This window comes from Girardinichthys multiradiatus, chromosome 9 (assembly GCF_021462225.1).
Source record: "Girardinichthys multiradiatus isolate DD_20200921_A chromosome 9, DD_fGirMul_XY1, whole genome shotgun sequence".
Lineage (NCBI taxonomy): Eukaryota > Metazoa > Chordata > Actinopteri > Cyprinodontiformes > Goodeidae > Girardinichthys > Girardinichthys multiradiatus.
The window spans coordinates 7988705-8004799 of record NC_061802.1 but is presented as its reverse complement, the minus strand read 5'-3'; the positions used below and the strand labels follow the sequence as shown (position 1 = coordinate 8004799).

The window sequence follows — 16095 nt, the reverse complement described above, 5'->3', positions numbered from 1 at the left end:
TGAAGGTAAAAACTTTATTGCTAACCTAAAGGTAATTACAGCTGGTATGGAGTGCAGTTTGATGCACTCATCAGGGTTGCTTTTTATGCTCTGAAGAAAATCCTCAAGCAAAACAAAAACTATACCTCAGGATGTAGAGGAAAACATTTCATTCTGGCTAAGACGGATACCCTTGTTGAAAAAGTCAACAGAGCACAATACTTAATCTTCATTTTTTTGACAATTAACTGGGACATTTTTCTGGACTCAAATCCTTAATCTGTTGATTATAATTCATTGTTCGCTCACCCAAGGCTGCAGGAAAAAAATATATATAATTCAGTCTAGACTTGGATCTCTTGCAACTTGTTTTGTTAAACATTTTCTGGACAGAACTTTGTGATTGGATGGAAATGTTAAGTGGGCGTGGTTATTACGCTGGTGAGCCGCTGCAGTGGGATGGACCTATGAGGACTTCCCTGATGTTCTGCACTTGATTTCTTGTTAAGCATCAAAAATCATCTCCAGAAAGAACTTTGATATTGTTTTAGTTTGTCTGCAGAATATGTGCAGGCCTTCAGCAGCAGAAAGTAGATCTGTGATCAGTAAAACATCCCTATGCCCTTCATTAAAAGCAAAAGCTTTAACGCCAAGACAAGAAAAACAAAAAAAATAATAAAGGTTTTAGGTGAGCAGCTTTAACACCTTTCTTCCTGGAAATATATTGCAGATCTTTTTAATAACTAATGATATGATTTTAATTTAAGAGTTGCCCTTAACCATATAAAATGTGATACAAAAACCTGGTTTTCTAAACAAACTGCACACAGGCGAATCACTTTTGAAAGCCTAACAGCAAATATGTTCAAATCTGCTGCCGTTCTCGTTTCAGTCTTATAAAATGAATTTCACCGATTGAAGGCCAAAGCAGAGTAAATAACAAACAAAAAAATCAAGCTATACAAGCTGGAGATTATGCAAAAAAAAACAAAAAAAAAAAAACACGATGGCACTACTTGAGAAAATAATGCATAAAAAACATTTTTGCAAATTCTGTCACACGGAGAAAATAAATCCGAGACCTCTTGCCTTCGATCTAAAGGAAAGTGCTTTTACCACACTAGAAATAACCCTTACAGACAAGAACAAAAGAAGAAAGGCATGACATGTATTAAAAACCAGTGTCAAAAATATACCACTACAAACAACTAAGACTGTAGAAAAAAAGGCTTAGTCATCCCTGATGTGTACAAAAAAAAGGGCAATCAGACTTTAAAATCAGCTGGTTTTTATAAAGTGTGCCCCTGCTTAAGTGTGCATTAAACTGGCCTTGGTCCTAAAGGAGGAGACTGTTGCAGGTACTGCTTTCTACAGTGGAAACAAACATGATAACATGTTAAAATGGCAATAAATGTTTTTGGCACCACCAATTACAGATATACTTGTGTCTACATGTATCTCGTGTTTATTTTAGCGTCTGGGCTCAGGCATCCTTCTGTAGAACAGCAGGTACGGTGTGGATGAAGAGCACGTCTCGGGGGAGCAGGCTCGTAGAAAGTCCTCCTCCTCAAATAAACGAACCTCAGAGTCATCAAACAGTAGCCATTTTCCATCATACTCCAGCAGCCTGGTTAAAGCCTGCTGCTCTGTTGTCTCCATCCCCCCAGATTGAGCCGCGGCTGCCTCCTCTGGCTCCTTTTTGAGTCCGTCCGTGTTCTTGCTGGAGTTGTTTAACGTCTTTTTACGTTTGGATCCCTCTGCTGCTCCACAATCGCCTGCTTTGCTTGTGCTTCCCAGCTCGCAATTGGACACATTTCTCTGTCCTCCCAAGAGCCCAACGCCACCCTCCAAAAGCTTTTTGCTTCCCGATTTAGTGTTAGCCAAACCTGCTCGCCTCTGCCCCCTTGTGCTCAGGCTGACTGACACCTCGCCGTCATCGAAGGCCGGACCTTCGTCTTTATGTGCACCATCTTTATTCTCCTTCACATCTTCCATTTCACTCTCTTTTTCGTCCTGCAGCCAGACCTTGGCATCTTTCAGGTCGGACATGCGGATGTAGGTGGTGTAGTGGCCGCTGCTGATGGTGACACCGCTGTGCATGACCACAGCAAACAGTTCGTACTGCTGCCCTGTAGCAGCAGAGGGGTTTGTACACCACTCTGTTAGCGACAGGGTCAGTGGCGTCTGTAAGGGGGTGTTCACCTTGGAAAGGCCGGCATACGGGTCCACCCTGCAAGGAAAACCAAACTAAAACATTCGAACTAAAGAATTATGGTTTTTATTTTTTATCAGTTTGTGAACTCACTCTAAGCTGCTGGCAGAGAAGCGCTTCAGGTGAATGGTGATGAGTTCAGGAGTTTTGTCAAACAGCAGACTTCTTTCAGCCTCTGTGTAATGACGGCAGGTTTCACAGAAGTATTTATCTTCCCCAACGATGCGCTCCACAGAGGCAAACTGAGAAATGGCCCAGGTCAGAGTCTTCATCTCAGGCTTAGGGTCAGGAGAAACTGGGAAGATAAACAATTTTACTTGTTAATCATTTTAAATTCACTAACACAAGTGCATTAATGATATGGAAAAACGCCCCCACATAACCATGATCCTAGTTCTCACGAAGCAATGGAAGAGTTATTTCTGTGGAAAACACATTCGAAGGAGAAGGGATAAAGTCTAATCTTTGATGCAGCTGTTGACAGTCCAATGTTGTTTTTGTTAATTCATTAGGAAACGTTACAGATTTCCTGTTTTTGCTTTTCTATCACACTTCAATGTTTTAGATCAAACAAGTTTGAACATCAGATTAAGATAAGCTGAATAAATACAAAAAGCAGTTTTAAGATCATTTCATATTAAGGCAAAAATGTAATCCCATCAAATCAATCAGGCCCTGATAACAGAAATGAACTGGTAGCCAAGTTAGATTTTACACAGCACTGATTACAGCCGAACCTGTAGAACAACGCGTTCACCTGAACAGAACCTTTCTTACGACATGAAGGATAAACAGGCTTTAAAAGCGACACATCATGCCCTAATTCAAAGAAACTAACAGATAATACAGAAAGTTACAGATAGTTAGAGCTGCACCACATGTAGCAGCACAATCATTGCAAAATCAATGTGTGCAATTTCACAATCGCAGTGTGGTTGGATACTATATTACCAGCCTTACATGCAAAACCACTGCGCTCAAAGCCCTCAGTGGATCTAAATGATCAGCAGCTGAGAGTGGTGGAGACATTGTGATGAAGGAGAAGAATCAGAAAAAAACATAAATTAATCCTTCAGCAATATTCGCTTCAATTTATGTGTTGAAGTGACATTCAATTCAATTCAAAAATACTTTATTAATCCCAAAGGGAAATTAAATGTTGTTGTAGCTCATATTATGAAGGTTTCTTCAAAGAGCCGTTGTAGATGCTGATGGCTGTGGGCAGGAAGGATCTCCTGTAGCGCTCCGTCTTACAGCAGATCTGAAGAAGCCTCTGACTGAAGACACTCTGTTGTTGTAGGACAGTCTCATGAAGAGGATGCTCAGGGTTCTCCATAATGTTCTTCATTTTATGAAGAATCCTTCTTTCCACAATAATCTCCAGAGGTTCCAGAGAAGTCCCCAGAACAGAACCAGCATTTTTTATCAACTTGTTGAGCTTTTTTAAGTCCCTGACTCTGATGCTGCTTCCCCAGCAGATGATGGCAGAAGAGATCACACTTTCCACAACAGACTTATAGAAGATATGCAGCATCTTGCTGCAAACACCAAAGGACCTAAGCTTCCTCAAGAAGTACAGTCTGCTCTGTCCCTTCAGCTTCACAGCTGCATCTCCACTCTAGTCTGTTGTCCAGGTGAACACCGAGGTATTTATACTCCTCCACCACCTCCACTTCTTCTCCCATGATAGAAATAGTTTTTGACTTATTCCTGTTTCTCTTAAAATCTACAATCATCTCCTTTGTTTTAGTCACGTTCAAAATGAGATGATTGTTTCCACACCATGCCACAAAGTGGTCCACCACCTTCCTGTACTCAGCTTCTTGTCCATCTCTGATCCACCCCACGACTGCAGAATCATCTGAGTATTTCTGCAGATGACAGGAGTCTGTCTGTCTTGTACTGGAAGTCTGAGGTGTACAGAGTGAAGAGAAATGGTGAGAGTACAGTCCCCTGTGGTGCTCCTGTGCTGCTGACTACCTGGTTAGACTCACAACTCTTCAGTCTCACAAACTGTGGTCTGTTTGTCAGGTAGTCTTTGATCCAGGAGATTGTTGAGGCCTCCACCTGAGTCTTCTGGAGTTTCTGACAAAGCAAATCAGGTTGGAATGTATTAAATGCACTGGAGAAATCAAAGAACATGATCCTCACAGTGCTACTGACTTTGTCCAGATGACAGTGGGTTTGTTGAAGCAGGTGTATGATGGCATCTTCAACTCCAACTCCACAGCGATAAGCAAACTGAAGGGGGTCCTGATGGTTTACTGTTTGCTTACTCAGGTGGGCCAACAGGAGTCTCTCTAGGACCTTCATGATGTGGGATATCAGGGCAACAGGTCTATAGTCATTGAGGACAGATGGGTGAGTGAGTTTTCTTTGGTACCGGAACAAGACAGGAGGTCTTCCACAACACCGGAACCTTCTTCTGGGCCAGGCTAAGGTTGAAGAGATGCTGCAGAATCCCACAGAGCTGCTCTGCACAGGCCTTCAGGACTCTAGGGTTGGCATGATCTGGACCTGCAGCCTTATTCCGATTCAGTCTCACCAGTTGCATCTTCACTTGACTTCTTGAGACACACAGGTGGAAGGGGGAAGCATCACCATCTTCTGATATGGTTGAAGACAAACATGTAGAAGCAGAAGGGTCTAGGGCTGAGGTGGAAGATAAAAAATGTGAGGTGTTACTGGACAGCTGTGGGTCAAAGGAGGGTGGAATGTCTGTTTGGCTGTGAGCAGGAGAGGAGGATGCGAAGCTTGTTTCTGAACTGAACCTATTGAAGAATATGTTCAGTTTATTGGCTCTGTCCAGACCTCCATTGGTCTGATCTTCTTTCTGCTTGAAGCCTGTGATCTTCTTCATCCCTGTCCACACATCTCTGATATTGTTTTGCTGGAGCTTGCTCTCCAGCTTCTTCTTGTACACCTCCTTGCTGTCTCTTATCTTGACTTTAAGTTGCTTCTGTATAATCCTCAATAATTCTCTGTCTCCCTCTCTGAAGGCTCTTTTTTCTTGTTAAGCAGATCCTTCAGGTCACTGGTGATCCAAGGTTTGTTATTGGGGAAGCATCTCACGGTTCTGGTAGGGATGATGTTATCCACACAGAAGATTATATAGTCGGTTACACACTCAGTCATGGCATTGATGTCCTCTCCATGTGGCTGGCACAGTGGGTCCCAGTCTGTAGCCTCAAAGCAACCTTGCAGAGCTTCTTCAGCTTCCTGTGACCATTTTCTCACAGTCCTCTTTATTACAGGTTGCCTCTGAACAAGGGGCTTATATTTTGAGCAGAGAAAAACAAGATTGTGATCTGATTTGCCTAGAGGAGGTCTTGCTGTAGAGATGTATGAGTCCTTGACATTTGCATAAAATAAATCCAATGTTTTGTTTTCTCTGGTAGAGCAGCTGACAAATTGTTGAAACGTTGGAAGTATAGCAGAGAGTGAAGCATGGTTAAAATCACCAGAAATTGCCACAAAAGCATTGGGGTTTTGTGTCTGTAGCTTAGCAACAACTGAGCTGGTGGCATCACATGCAGTGTCAGCAACAGCGGAAGGTGGAACGTAAACTGTTGCCAAAATAACACTGGTGAACTCTATGGGTAAATAATATGGACGAAAACTTACTGCCAACAGTTCAATATCTGGACTGCAGAGATGACACTTCACAGTTACATGTCCTGGATTACACCATCTGTTGTTCACAAGTACTGCCAGTCCACCTCCTTTACATTTGCCACTCCTCTTTAAATCTCTGTCTGCTCGTATGGTTAAAAAGCCCGGCAGAGAGACGCTGGAGTCGGGGATATGATTCTGCAGCCATGTCTCAGTAAAACACATGATACTGCATGCCCGGTACTCTGGCTGGGTCCTTTGTAGGGCTTGGAGTTCATCCAACTTGTTACCCAACTTTGTCCAGTACTACTTCCCAGAATCCCAATTACTCCTAGAGTGCATCAATGACCTTTACAGGTCACCAGAAAACATCTAGAGCACTGCAGGTCTCGCTTCCGTAAGGCCAATCATCTTGATTATCCAGACCCTTGGGAAAATATTCTGATTGATTAGACAAAAGTGGAACCTTTAGGAAAGTGTAAAACTAACAGCAACATCTTACTAACAGTCATACATGAAGGCTGAGGCTGCTTTGCTGCTTCAGGACCTGGACGGACAGAACCATGAATTCTATCTCTGCCAGAAAATCCTGAAGGAGAATCTTCGCTCTGATAAAATGAGACGATTCCTTCCCCACAACGTTCTAAAGGCCTTTGTTCAGCTCTTACTTGGCTGTAAAGCTCCTCACCTTCAGAGAGGTCCTCTGGGCTGCTGGGCTGGTCATTGAGCACTGGCACACTGATGTCCTGGAAGTCCTCTCTCCGCTCCGTGAAGCTCTCACACTCCAGACAGCGAGTCCTCAGCACCAGTCGGCCCTGGAACAACTTCTCCATCAAGCCCAGGACGTCTGAAGCAACCAGGAAATTGTGGTTAAATGATCATAAATCTAATAAACATGTTAATTAGGGCAGAAGTTGAATCTATTGCTGCATTTTAAAAAAAATCTGGAGTCAGATTTGGCAACAAACAAATTATCGTCTCAAAGGAATTATTATTTAGATTTTCACCCATTACTCCATCTACATGTCAGTGGTCATCTCATACCTCGGGGTTTCTCTGTTTCGCCTTCAGCGGACTTCTGAGGTGCGGATTGTTGATCAGTCCTCTCCTTTGGCTCCTCCGATGGTCCGTTTTCCTGCTCTGATTTGCACGGATTTTTCAGAGTTGTGGAGCTGATCTTCCCAACGCTGCAGAACTTAGAGAATATACTCGGCTGTTTCCCTGATGATCTCAGCCAACCTAGCGTCGTTCTCTTCTTCCTTTTCCCACCCATTTCTTTAGTAGATGCTTTTTCATCTTTTCTTCCTTCGTTCCTTTCCTCCCTGTTCAGGTCCTTCATCTTCTCCTCCTCTCCGTCTTTACTCTGAGCAGCGTCCACGGTGATGTCACTGGAGGACTTTCTTTTAGAGCGAGTGAAGGGTTTGTTTCTACAGATGCTTCCCTCTGCAGACTCTGACTTCTTAGACTTGCCAGACTTTGGCTTCTTCTTGGCATTTCCCACCTCGGTGTCGCTCTTCCTCTTGCCACGGATGTGTCCGTCCTCGTCCGCAGAAGCTTTGGATTCAGGCCCAGAGCAACTAGAATCTGAGGGAATGTCATTCTCTGTTTTAACATCTCTATCATCACCATCATCGTCCTTTCTTTCTAGCTCCTGCTCCTTTCTGATGGTGTCACAGGCCTCCTTAATATATCCCAGGATGCACTGCAGAACCTCCTGAGCATCATGCTGGAGATAGCCTTCGTACATAGGGTTCAGCTGCCTGCAATGCAAAAAACAGATCAGATACATAAATTACAGAAAGTTTATTACTACTCCAGCGATAAAACGTGTGTGAAGTCATTTTGGACGATATATTGAAAACCCTTTAAAAAAAGGTTTTGGTTATTGAACCAGCCTTTAAATAGCAGCAGATTTAAATTACCTGATGGTGTGAAGTATTTTGCGAGGTGGTGTGGCCAGTTCTCCTTCACCGAAGCCGTCAGGGTTGAGCAGGTAGCTGGACTGCAGCTGCTCCACTGAGGTTATCAGGCTGTTGAAGCTCCCAAGGAGCTCGATGTGAGCTGGCAGAGTCTCAGACGCACACTTCGACTGCTGACTTTGAGACTGAAGAAATAAAATCCAAAAGGTTTATTAAATAAAAGCTTTAATTCTAAGACATATTTGTTTCTTTATTTGGGCTGAAACAGTTTTAATATATTCAAACCCAGAGCAATGGTTTTATACCCTGAGGACAATTCTTTAAAACAATTTGCTTTGAACCAACCTCTTCGTTTTTATCAGTTTCATCCGCTAGTTTTTTCCTTCTTTTGGAAAGGTCGTACAGCTTCTTAACACCTTGTCTGAACCCAGGGCAGTGATACAGAACCTAAAGATAAAGAACACAAGTTGTTATATATATATATATATATATATATATATATATTTTTTTTTTTTACCGTGTCCTGTCCGGCAGAATATTGCTCAGAATTGTTGTCTGAGTGCCAAGAAATTGCCCAACAGATTCACTTTCACAAGCAGAGCATCACAGCTAATGCTTTAAAGCTCTGCTTGATATTTATAAAAGAAACTTTATTATAAACGTCTTTGGGAATATTTCAATTGTTACACGGAGACTGAAATGAAAAGGAAAAAAGAAGCTCGAAAAAGAAAGAGATGGGGAAAAAGGGGAGAAAAGGAGGAAAGAGCGCGGGAGAGAAAGAAAGATGAAGAGAATACAAGATTACACCCTGCTTGCTTATACACCTGCAGCTGTTTTTTTTTTTTTAACAAAATAGTACACGGTAATTATGAATGTAAAATGTACTTAGGGAGAGGTGCAGCCCAATATAGAACATCTGTGTATCTGTCAACACCTGAAGATTAACACCTGTGAGTCTGGGTGTGGACGCGCTTTTGTATATAAGGTTTCTCCACAAAAATATGCAATAGCGAGTGTGAGGACCCACAGACCTGCCCCATGGTCTCTGGACGGACACTGAGGAGATCCGAGCCACAGACATCTAAAGGCCCCCCAAAGCACAGAAACCCCAGGAGAACCACCGCCGGGACTACCGCAACCCCCCCAGAGAAGAGCAGTGGAGAGTCCCAGGGGAACCACCCAGCAGCGACGAGTCCACAGGCCCCGCCGGCAGCTGTCCACGCCCGAGCAGATCCAGCCATGGACCCAGAGGCCCAAGACCCCGGGACACACTACCCCCCAAGCAGAGGCCCGACAGAGCCCAGGGAGTCAGGCCCCGGCAAGCAGCCACCGGGAGTGAGCCAGCCCACACCAAAGCACCCGGCCGCGGACACTGAGAACCACAAGTACACCAGCGGGCAGAGACTCCAACCACCACAGGCGGTGTGGCGGAGAGGAAGCTGATCCAGGAGAGGGAGCAGTTCAAGATTTGTTATATTTTAGCTGCACTTGTTTTTACAAAGATGCATCTACAGAGGATCCTCTAAATGAAAACACACTAGTGGAGGAACATCACAGACATGAACGTAGGTGTAGGTTGGCTTTAGCAAGAGAACCAGCCAGCTGCACGCCTCTTGAAACAAAGCCTGGCTTTGTTTTGCCAGGAGGCTCCGCATGTTGCTGCAGCTCCAGTCTTGGTTTTCTGTTTCTAGAGAGCCTTCCACAACGTCAGCAAAGAAGCCGACAGTGGTTGAGAGATCCCCACGTCTCGAATGGTCAAAGAGGTGTGAAAGGCTTCACTGAAACAAAGCCGTCTCACGCAACCATGACCTGTGCAAGAACAGCATGGTGCGTTTTTTTCTGTCATTTAGGTGCAGGATTTCTTCTTCATTTTAAGCTTGGAGGTGTAACAAGTGCATCTAGAACTGCTAATATGTGAGTGTTGGGTATCCCAGCGCAAAATGCCCTAGAAGGGAGAAAACCCCATGTCTTCTCTAAAGTCAGAATGGAAGGCGTTTCTCCCCCAATTCCTCTGTTCCTCATGCAAACCACAACTTTGTATTGTTCAATGTTTTTGAATAAAATTGGAACTTTGAAGGTGTATTGTTACCTTATAACACCTTACAGTGTCAGAGATATATATATATATATATATATATATATAGGTTACCTGTCCTATATAAAACAAGTCTAAACATTGTCCTTTTATGTTATAGGACAATGTTTAGACACATAACATACCCTAAAAACATCTTATTGGCACAACACTGTCATTGCTGCCTCTACAATGTTGTGCTCTCTGTATCCCTCGCAGAGAAATGGAGATAATACAGACAGAATACTGCAATTTAGGTCAAATACTTTATAAAATCACCAGAAAATGTAAGTTGGAAAGGGATCAAACCTTTTACTGCTTTTCTCTTTGCATGAGACATCGTTTTACTGTGCAGAAGGCACACAGTTCTTAACATTGTTCTCTTATGAATAGAGACACATCTCACCTATTCAAAGCAACAGGTAAAATATGACACCACAGCAACAGGCTCACTGTGTGAACAGGTGTTACTGAGGAGATCGCACAAGTGTCCAACTGGGTGATAAACCCTCCACTGCTTGTTGTCTCTTCACGTCCAAGCATCGCCTCTACAGATAAGCCACAATGGAGCAATCTGAGCACACACTGCACCATTCAGAAGGACAACGCATTGTAAAGCAGCCACTTATCACCAGCCTTAAGCTCTGCTATCAGAAAACACTGTTTGCTCTTCAGTTATAAACAAGCTTCTCTTTTTTTAGTGAATGGAAAGCAATTTCATCTCTTTGCCTCTTGATAGGTTGCTTTGTGCATCCATGTGCAAATCTAGCTCAAAGATTACAAACCGAAAAGTATTTAGCAGCAATAACTTTCATCTAGCCACTTGGCCGTAACCCCAGTGACTTTTAAAAACTAGTAAAGCAAAACCAACTTTTAAGGTACTCGTCAAATTATACAGTAAGTTTCAGCAACAATATCTGACCTACACGTGATTTGAAAGGAAAGAAGATGGACCGAGATATAAAAACAAATATCAGAAGATGATTTTCTGATTTAAAGATCTTTAACTGGAAAGTTTAAAGTAAAAAAAAAAAAAAAATCATATTTCACTTAGTAACCCCACCTGCAAGATGCTATTTAGGTAACAGGTGTTGCCAAGATTGTTGAGACCCACAAAAGGCACCAAGTTTTCTTTCTTCTCACATGTGACTGGAAGGCCAGGTGAGGCTGGACAGGGGGCGGGACCATAGACCGCATGCTCACAGCTGCAGAACAGGAGAAAAAACAAAAACAGGCTTATTTAACAGTCAGTCTTTAGTTTTGTTTTTTAACACTATTTTATTTATTCCATAAAATATAACGTTTTTAGCATAATCTCTATATTATTACTAAACATATTCCTTACCTACAATTTTACCACCAGTGTTTAAATATCACCGGGCCAAAAGTGTCATAAGTATCTGGTACTTCAATGGAAACAGGATCTAAAGACTTGATTATTTCAGTACGTTTTTCTTCAAATACCTTTTATTCTAAATATTGCCTCAAGTGAAGGAGTTCAAGTATCTTGGTGTCCTGTTTAACGACGATGAAAGGATGGAGCAGAGTGTCCTCCCTAGGGTGGCCAGACTCAGCCTTAGAGATAGGGTGAGAAGCTCCCTCATCAGCGGCAAGCTTGGAAGACAGTGGCTGCTCCTCCCGTTAGGAGGAATCGGTTCAGGTGGTTCAATATGCATCATGGGAGCCTCACTTTGGAGGTTTTGCAGGTACATCCCACTGGGAGGAAACCAAAAAAACTACAGAAAATATATATGACCTTTGGTCTGGGGAAGCCTTGGGATTCTCCAGAATGAGCTGGAGAGTGTAGCTGGATGCCTGGGTCTACCTCCTGAACCTGTTGCCCCTACAAACTGATCTTGGATTAGTAAAAGATGATAGATCCATGTTTTAACTGTCTTTTATTTACAAACAGAATATAAGACGGTAAAACGCTGTTATGTGGGTTAATAAAATATTAATCTTTAAGAAGTTTATGCAGTTTTCCTGAACATTTTTAACATTCCAAACTTCTCCAGATTCAAATTTTATTTCCCCCCCCCCCCAACGAAATTTCTGACATTTAGGGACAAAACACTAGCCTGGTTGTGCCTTATTATGTGTATGTTACACAAATAATGACACAAAACAGTGCCTGAGTTCATTTCAAAACGTTTAACATTAGGGTTTGTCAAATGTGGACTGCATCATCAGTTATTTGAATCACTTATGCTGGAGCAGAGACACATCTAAAACATGCAGGACAGTGGGCCTGGGGATCACTGGACTTCATTATTTACTACTAAACTACTTTTTTAACACTACAGCCCGTAACTTTTGAAACCAGTTCAATGCTGTGTTTGGCATCTCAACTAGAGCCACTTCGAGCGGTGGCTTTTTAGTAAATAATGTGAAAATTCAAACATTCAGTTTGACAAACGTTGAGGTTGTTAGGGGGTGAATCAAATATTGAGATGTTGTCTAAATATAACCCTTTTGATTTTTATCCTCTAGACCAGAGGTACCAAAATAAAAAAAAATAAAAAATCTAGATCCAGACCCAAAATGAAGCCTCATTCATTTGAATGTGATTGAATATTTTATAACGGCACATATTTTACTGCATTTAGGGCAACATATTTTGTGCAGCTGTTGTAAACTTTAAAGTACACACGAGCCTTTGGGGCTTGAGTCGCTCTATAAAGAGAAGCAGATAGGTAACCCCGGGAAAATTCTGTAGGTTAAGGGAGAAACTATCCATGTCTGTCTCTAAAAGGTGAAGAAATAAAAGGGTAAAAACAGAATAAAGCTACACAATATATCAAACTGCAATCATAGTAAAATAAATGTTATTGATTGTTTAATTATCATCACCAAAAAAAAAAAAACATAAAGTGACGGATAAAAATAGATTATGACCGGATATTTTTTACCCAGTCTGTCAAAACGACGGACAACGAAAAAGCCTAGCACAACCTCTGGTGAAGAGTATTAAAATCAGCAAAGGAAAGAGTTATTGTGAAATCAAATAGAAATTATTTGAAGATTCTAAACTTAAAAGCACAAATATTATTTGAAACCCAGCTTGACAGATCCTGCAGGATAATGACAGTCATTAACCTCTTAACAGCATGCTGGAATTTGAGTCTGTATACAAATGAGCAAACTCTGTGGGTGTTAAAGAGCATGAGACTGCCGGATCTCTGTACTTGTTGAGATAATCTACAGATAGAAAACAAACAGAAAAACATGGGCAACAACACATTTAGGGTATTATTTACCTCCTACAAGCAGACAAATGTTGATACTTATCTTAAAATATCAATTTTTTACTTTAAATGCTAAACTTCCATTTTTAAATGCCTAAAACCAATTCACTTTTCAATTATTTATACAAACCTTAGTGTTCATATACTGAACCTAGGTTGAAAAAATAAATATTTGAGCAGATCTTGTTAGAAATCTAACTAAACTGAAGTGCCCTGCTCTAACAGAATATGCAATAAAAAGTCTGGAAACTAAATATTTCTGATACTCAATATCCGTTTTTTAAAGACATATAATCAAAAATGATAAAAGAAAATGACATACTTTTCTTGATGTTTCCAGACTGTAATAGGAACTCTCTTTATGTGCCAAAAGTAGGAATGCTGAACCCTCGCTTTCTTTAAATTGGTACAATTCCTGATAACAACCAACAGTTGTTGTCCCTGTGATTTATGACCCATTCTACATTAATAAACATTCGTCAACTGTTTATAAAATAAGACGTTTATTTTACGAACAGCTGGCAAAATGTTAACTTGCATTAAGTTTTAGACATCAACATCTGTATCTGCCTCACAGATTAACTGAGTGTTGTCCAGAGCATGACAATCTGGAATACTATGGCAAAACAAAATAACCGCACAGGTATTTTTGTGTCAATAATAATCTGAACATTGGCCTCGCAGACCCACCTCGCCGCAGAATCCTCCGCTTCTGGCGTTTTGGCTTCTGCTGCCTGAGGTTCGGAGAAATCCAGAGCTCGTTTCGTGTCCTTCTTCTGGAAGAACTTTAAGGAGAGTTTGTTCCTTTTCACCGGACTCCCCTGACCTGCTCCAGCATTCTCAGCCAGCGGTCCTGACATCTTTCTCCTTAATATCTTACTGAGACCAAACAGCGCAGCTCACTGGCGAAAAATGGAATTACAGAATATAATTTTAGGCGGCGCCATCAGAGGTCAGCATGAACGAACGTTAACTACGCACTTAAGTTTGTGCTGTTATAATGTAACTCTGAGCCAACTTGTTCGAGTTGATCGGTTCAGACGGTCCTGGACTAAAGTGTAGTTTACAGTTACATGTTTAGTTCGGTATTATATAACATATTAGCAAGCTAAAGCTAAGTTAATGATGCCTATATAACTACGCCCCCACAACAACCGGACCTTGGCGTATTTAATTGTACAAAATGGTAACAACAACAAAGCAGTGCGCATTAAAAAATGCTTTTTAAACAATTTGAACACAAAATAGAACCAAAACTGGGTCGACATGGAGCGGTGTTGTGAAGCAGCGGAGAGAGTAAACAGGCAGCACGCTGCCTTCTACTGTTGGATTCAACACAACGATCTATTAAAACAATGAGAAGACTTGTTTAAGTCTTACCTAAATGAGTCATTCCAGCTTCAGGTTTAATATATCTTCACGAATGTACAGTCATTCAAATAATTTACTCCGCTGTTTCACTATTCAGACGGTGCAAAAAGAAGTTGGCGCTTTTTCCTGCTCGAAGACACGCTGGCCGTTGCTCCGCCGGTGGAGAATCGACACTGTTTGAAAATATCCGATAAAAATATCAAATAACGGTTGTAGACCACAAGAAAAGTAAACCATACAAGCGAATAAATCGTATAAATATGCACATGTTTTTGGAAAATAAGACAACATGGAACATTTACAGTCTAAAACGCGGGCCTATCTGAAGACAACTAAATACACGAAGTCCATCCACCATGTCGACGCCATTTTTGTAGTGTTTTGTCAAGGAGAGCCAAAAGGAAAGAGTTGGTTTTTCCCGTCAAAATAAAAGCCGGTTAACAACAAACTTTGCTGTGAGAGGGAGAGTTTAAATCGGTCAACAAAAATGTTCGTTGAACAGTCCCTCGAGGAATGGAGTTTGACACCCCTGTTTAGATCATCATCACACAATGTCCTGTGGCTGGATCCTACTGTGAGGAAGTGAAAAGTGAAGATAGATAGATAGATAGATAGATAGATAGATAGATAGATAGATAGATAGATAGATAGATAGATAGATAGATAGATAGATAGATAGATAGATAGATAGATAGATAGATAGATAGATAGATAGATAGATAGATAGATAGAATAGCTGCTAAAATCTCTGCAGACCCAACACACCCTGGACATAAACTGTTTAGAGTTTTACCTTCAGGCCGCCGCTACAGAGACAGTTTCTTCCCCCAGGCTGTTTCTCTGATGAACATTCAATAGAGTACAAAACAACAGCATACAGATGTTGCAAATGCACCTTTTCTATTAAATATGTGTATATTGTACATTGTAAATTGTAAAATTGTATATTCTGTAATGCAAAAACAGAACAAAAGAGCAAAGTGTACCGGAGTCAAATTTCTTGTTTGTATGCACGAACTTGGCAATAAAGCTGATTCTGATTCTGATTCTGATAATAATAGCTCAATGGCTAGGGCTTTTATTTTGAAGACATAAATCATAAGTCTATTTTTCCAACTTGCCAGCATTATCATTGCTTCATGAAGCTGTATGGTCAAATAATTCTAATAATAATAATAAAATAGGTGTTATGTGTTTGTATCAGTTGCGACTATAAATTGTTTCATACCTAAGGTTTGCATTTCCTAAATTAAAAAAAACTGTCCCGTCACTGGGAATAATTAACAACAGTTGTACATAGTTTTGACCAACAGGAGGCGACAATATCTAGGGAACGTAACACCAAACTGTCCAGCAGCATCATTACCCCTCTTCACTGGAACATTTCCTCATCTGACAGTTACCAGGCTACTCCTTCATGGTTTTAACGGTAAGGTACAGTTTGTTTGTGCATTGCGTTTTGGGGCAAAACATAAATATACTGTGATTGTAGCACAGAGCGGTATTTTTAAGCTCGTTTCACCTTAATAGTATCAGTTGCACTGTGATGGTATATGGAGCTACGTACTGTTGGTACTGGCGTGCGTTTGTACGATGAGGGGAGTGTCGTAGCACCTGAATGTTGCACAAAAAAATGCGAAACGACAGGTGCGACGTTGCACGGTGGGATTCAAACTGCATGGG

At 41.4% G+C, this 16095-nt stretch overlaps 2 protein-coding genes across 4 annotated transcripts in view; one reads left to right on the top strand and one right to left on the bottom strand.

The window, feature by feature from the left end:
- Nucleotides 1-14831, bottom strand: usp1 (ubiquitin specific peptidase 1). Of its 2 annotated transcripts, XM_047375842.1 has the most exons (10): nt 14715-14831; nt 14422-14585; nt 13732-13943; nt 10860-11001; nt 8068-8169; nt 7726-7907; nt 6848-7563; nt 6492-6650; nt 2285-2486; nt 1-2209 (listed from the first exon to the last, which is right to left on the bottom strand). In XM_047375842.1, the coding sequence occupies exons 3-10, from the start codon at nt 13899-13901 to the stop codon at nt 1450-1452; spliced, it is 2433 nt and encodes an 810-aa protein (XP_047231798.1). In that variant the 5' UTR covers nt 13902-13943; nt 14422-14585; nt 14715-14831; the 3' UTR covers nt 1-1449. The 2 variants fall into 2 exon arrangements, with proteins under 2 accessions (XP_047231798.1, XP_047231797.1); XM_047375841.1 differs by having other exon boundaries at nt 14422-14770.
- A 910-nt stretch (nt 14832-15741) lies between these two features.
- The window catches only part of kank4 (KN motif and ankyrin repeat domains 4), a 117498-nt gene continuing 117144 nt past the window's right edge, over nt 15742-16095 (top strand). Inside the window, exon 1 of one of the 2 annotated variants that reach the window (XM_047375055.1) lies at nt 15742-15841. The gene's annotated coding sequence lies outside the window, so the exon portion shown is untranslated. The remainder of the gene's footprint in view (nt 15842-16095) is intronic. The other variant, XM_047375054.1, reaches the window with a different exon arrangement.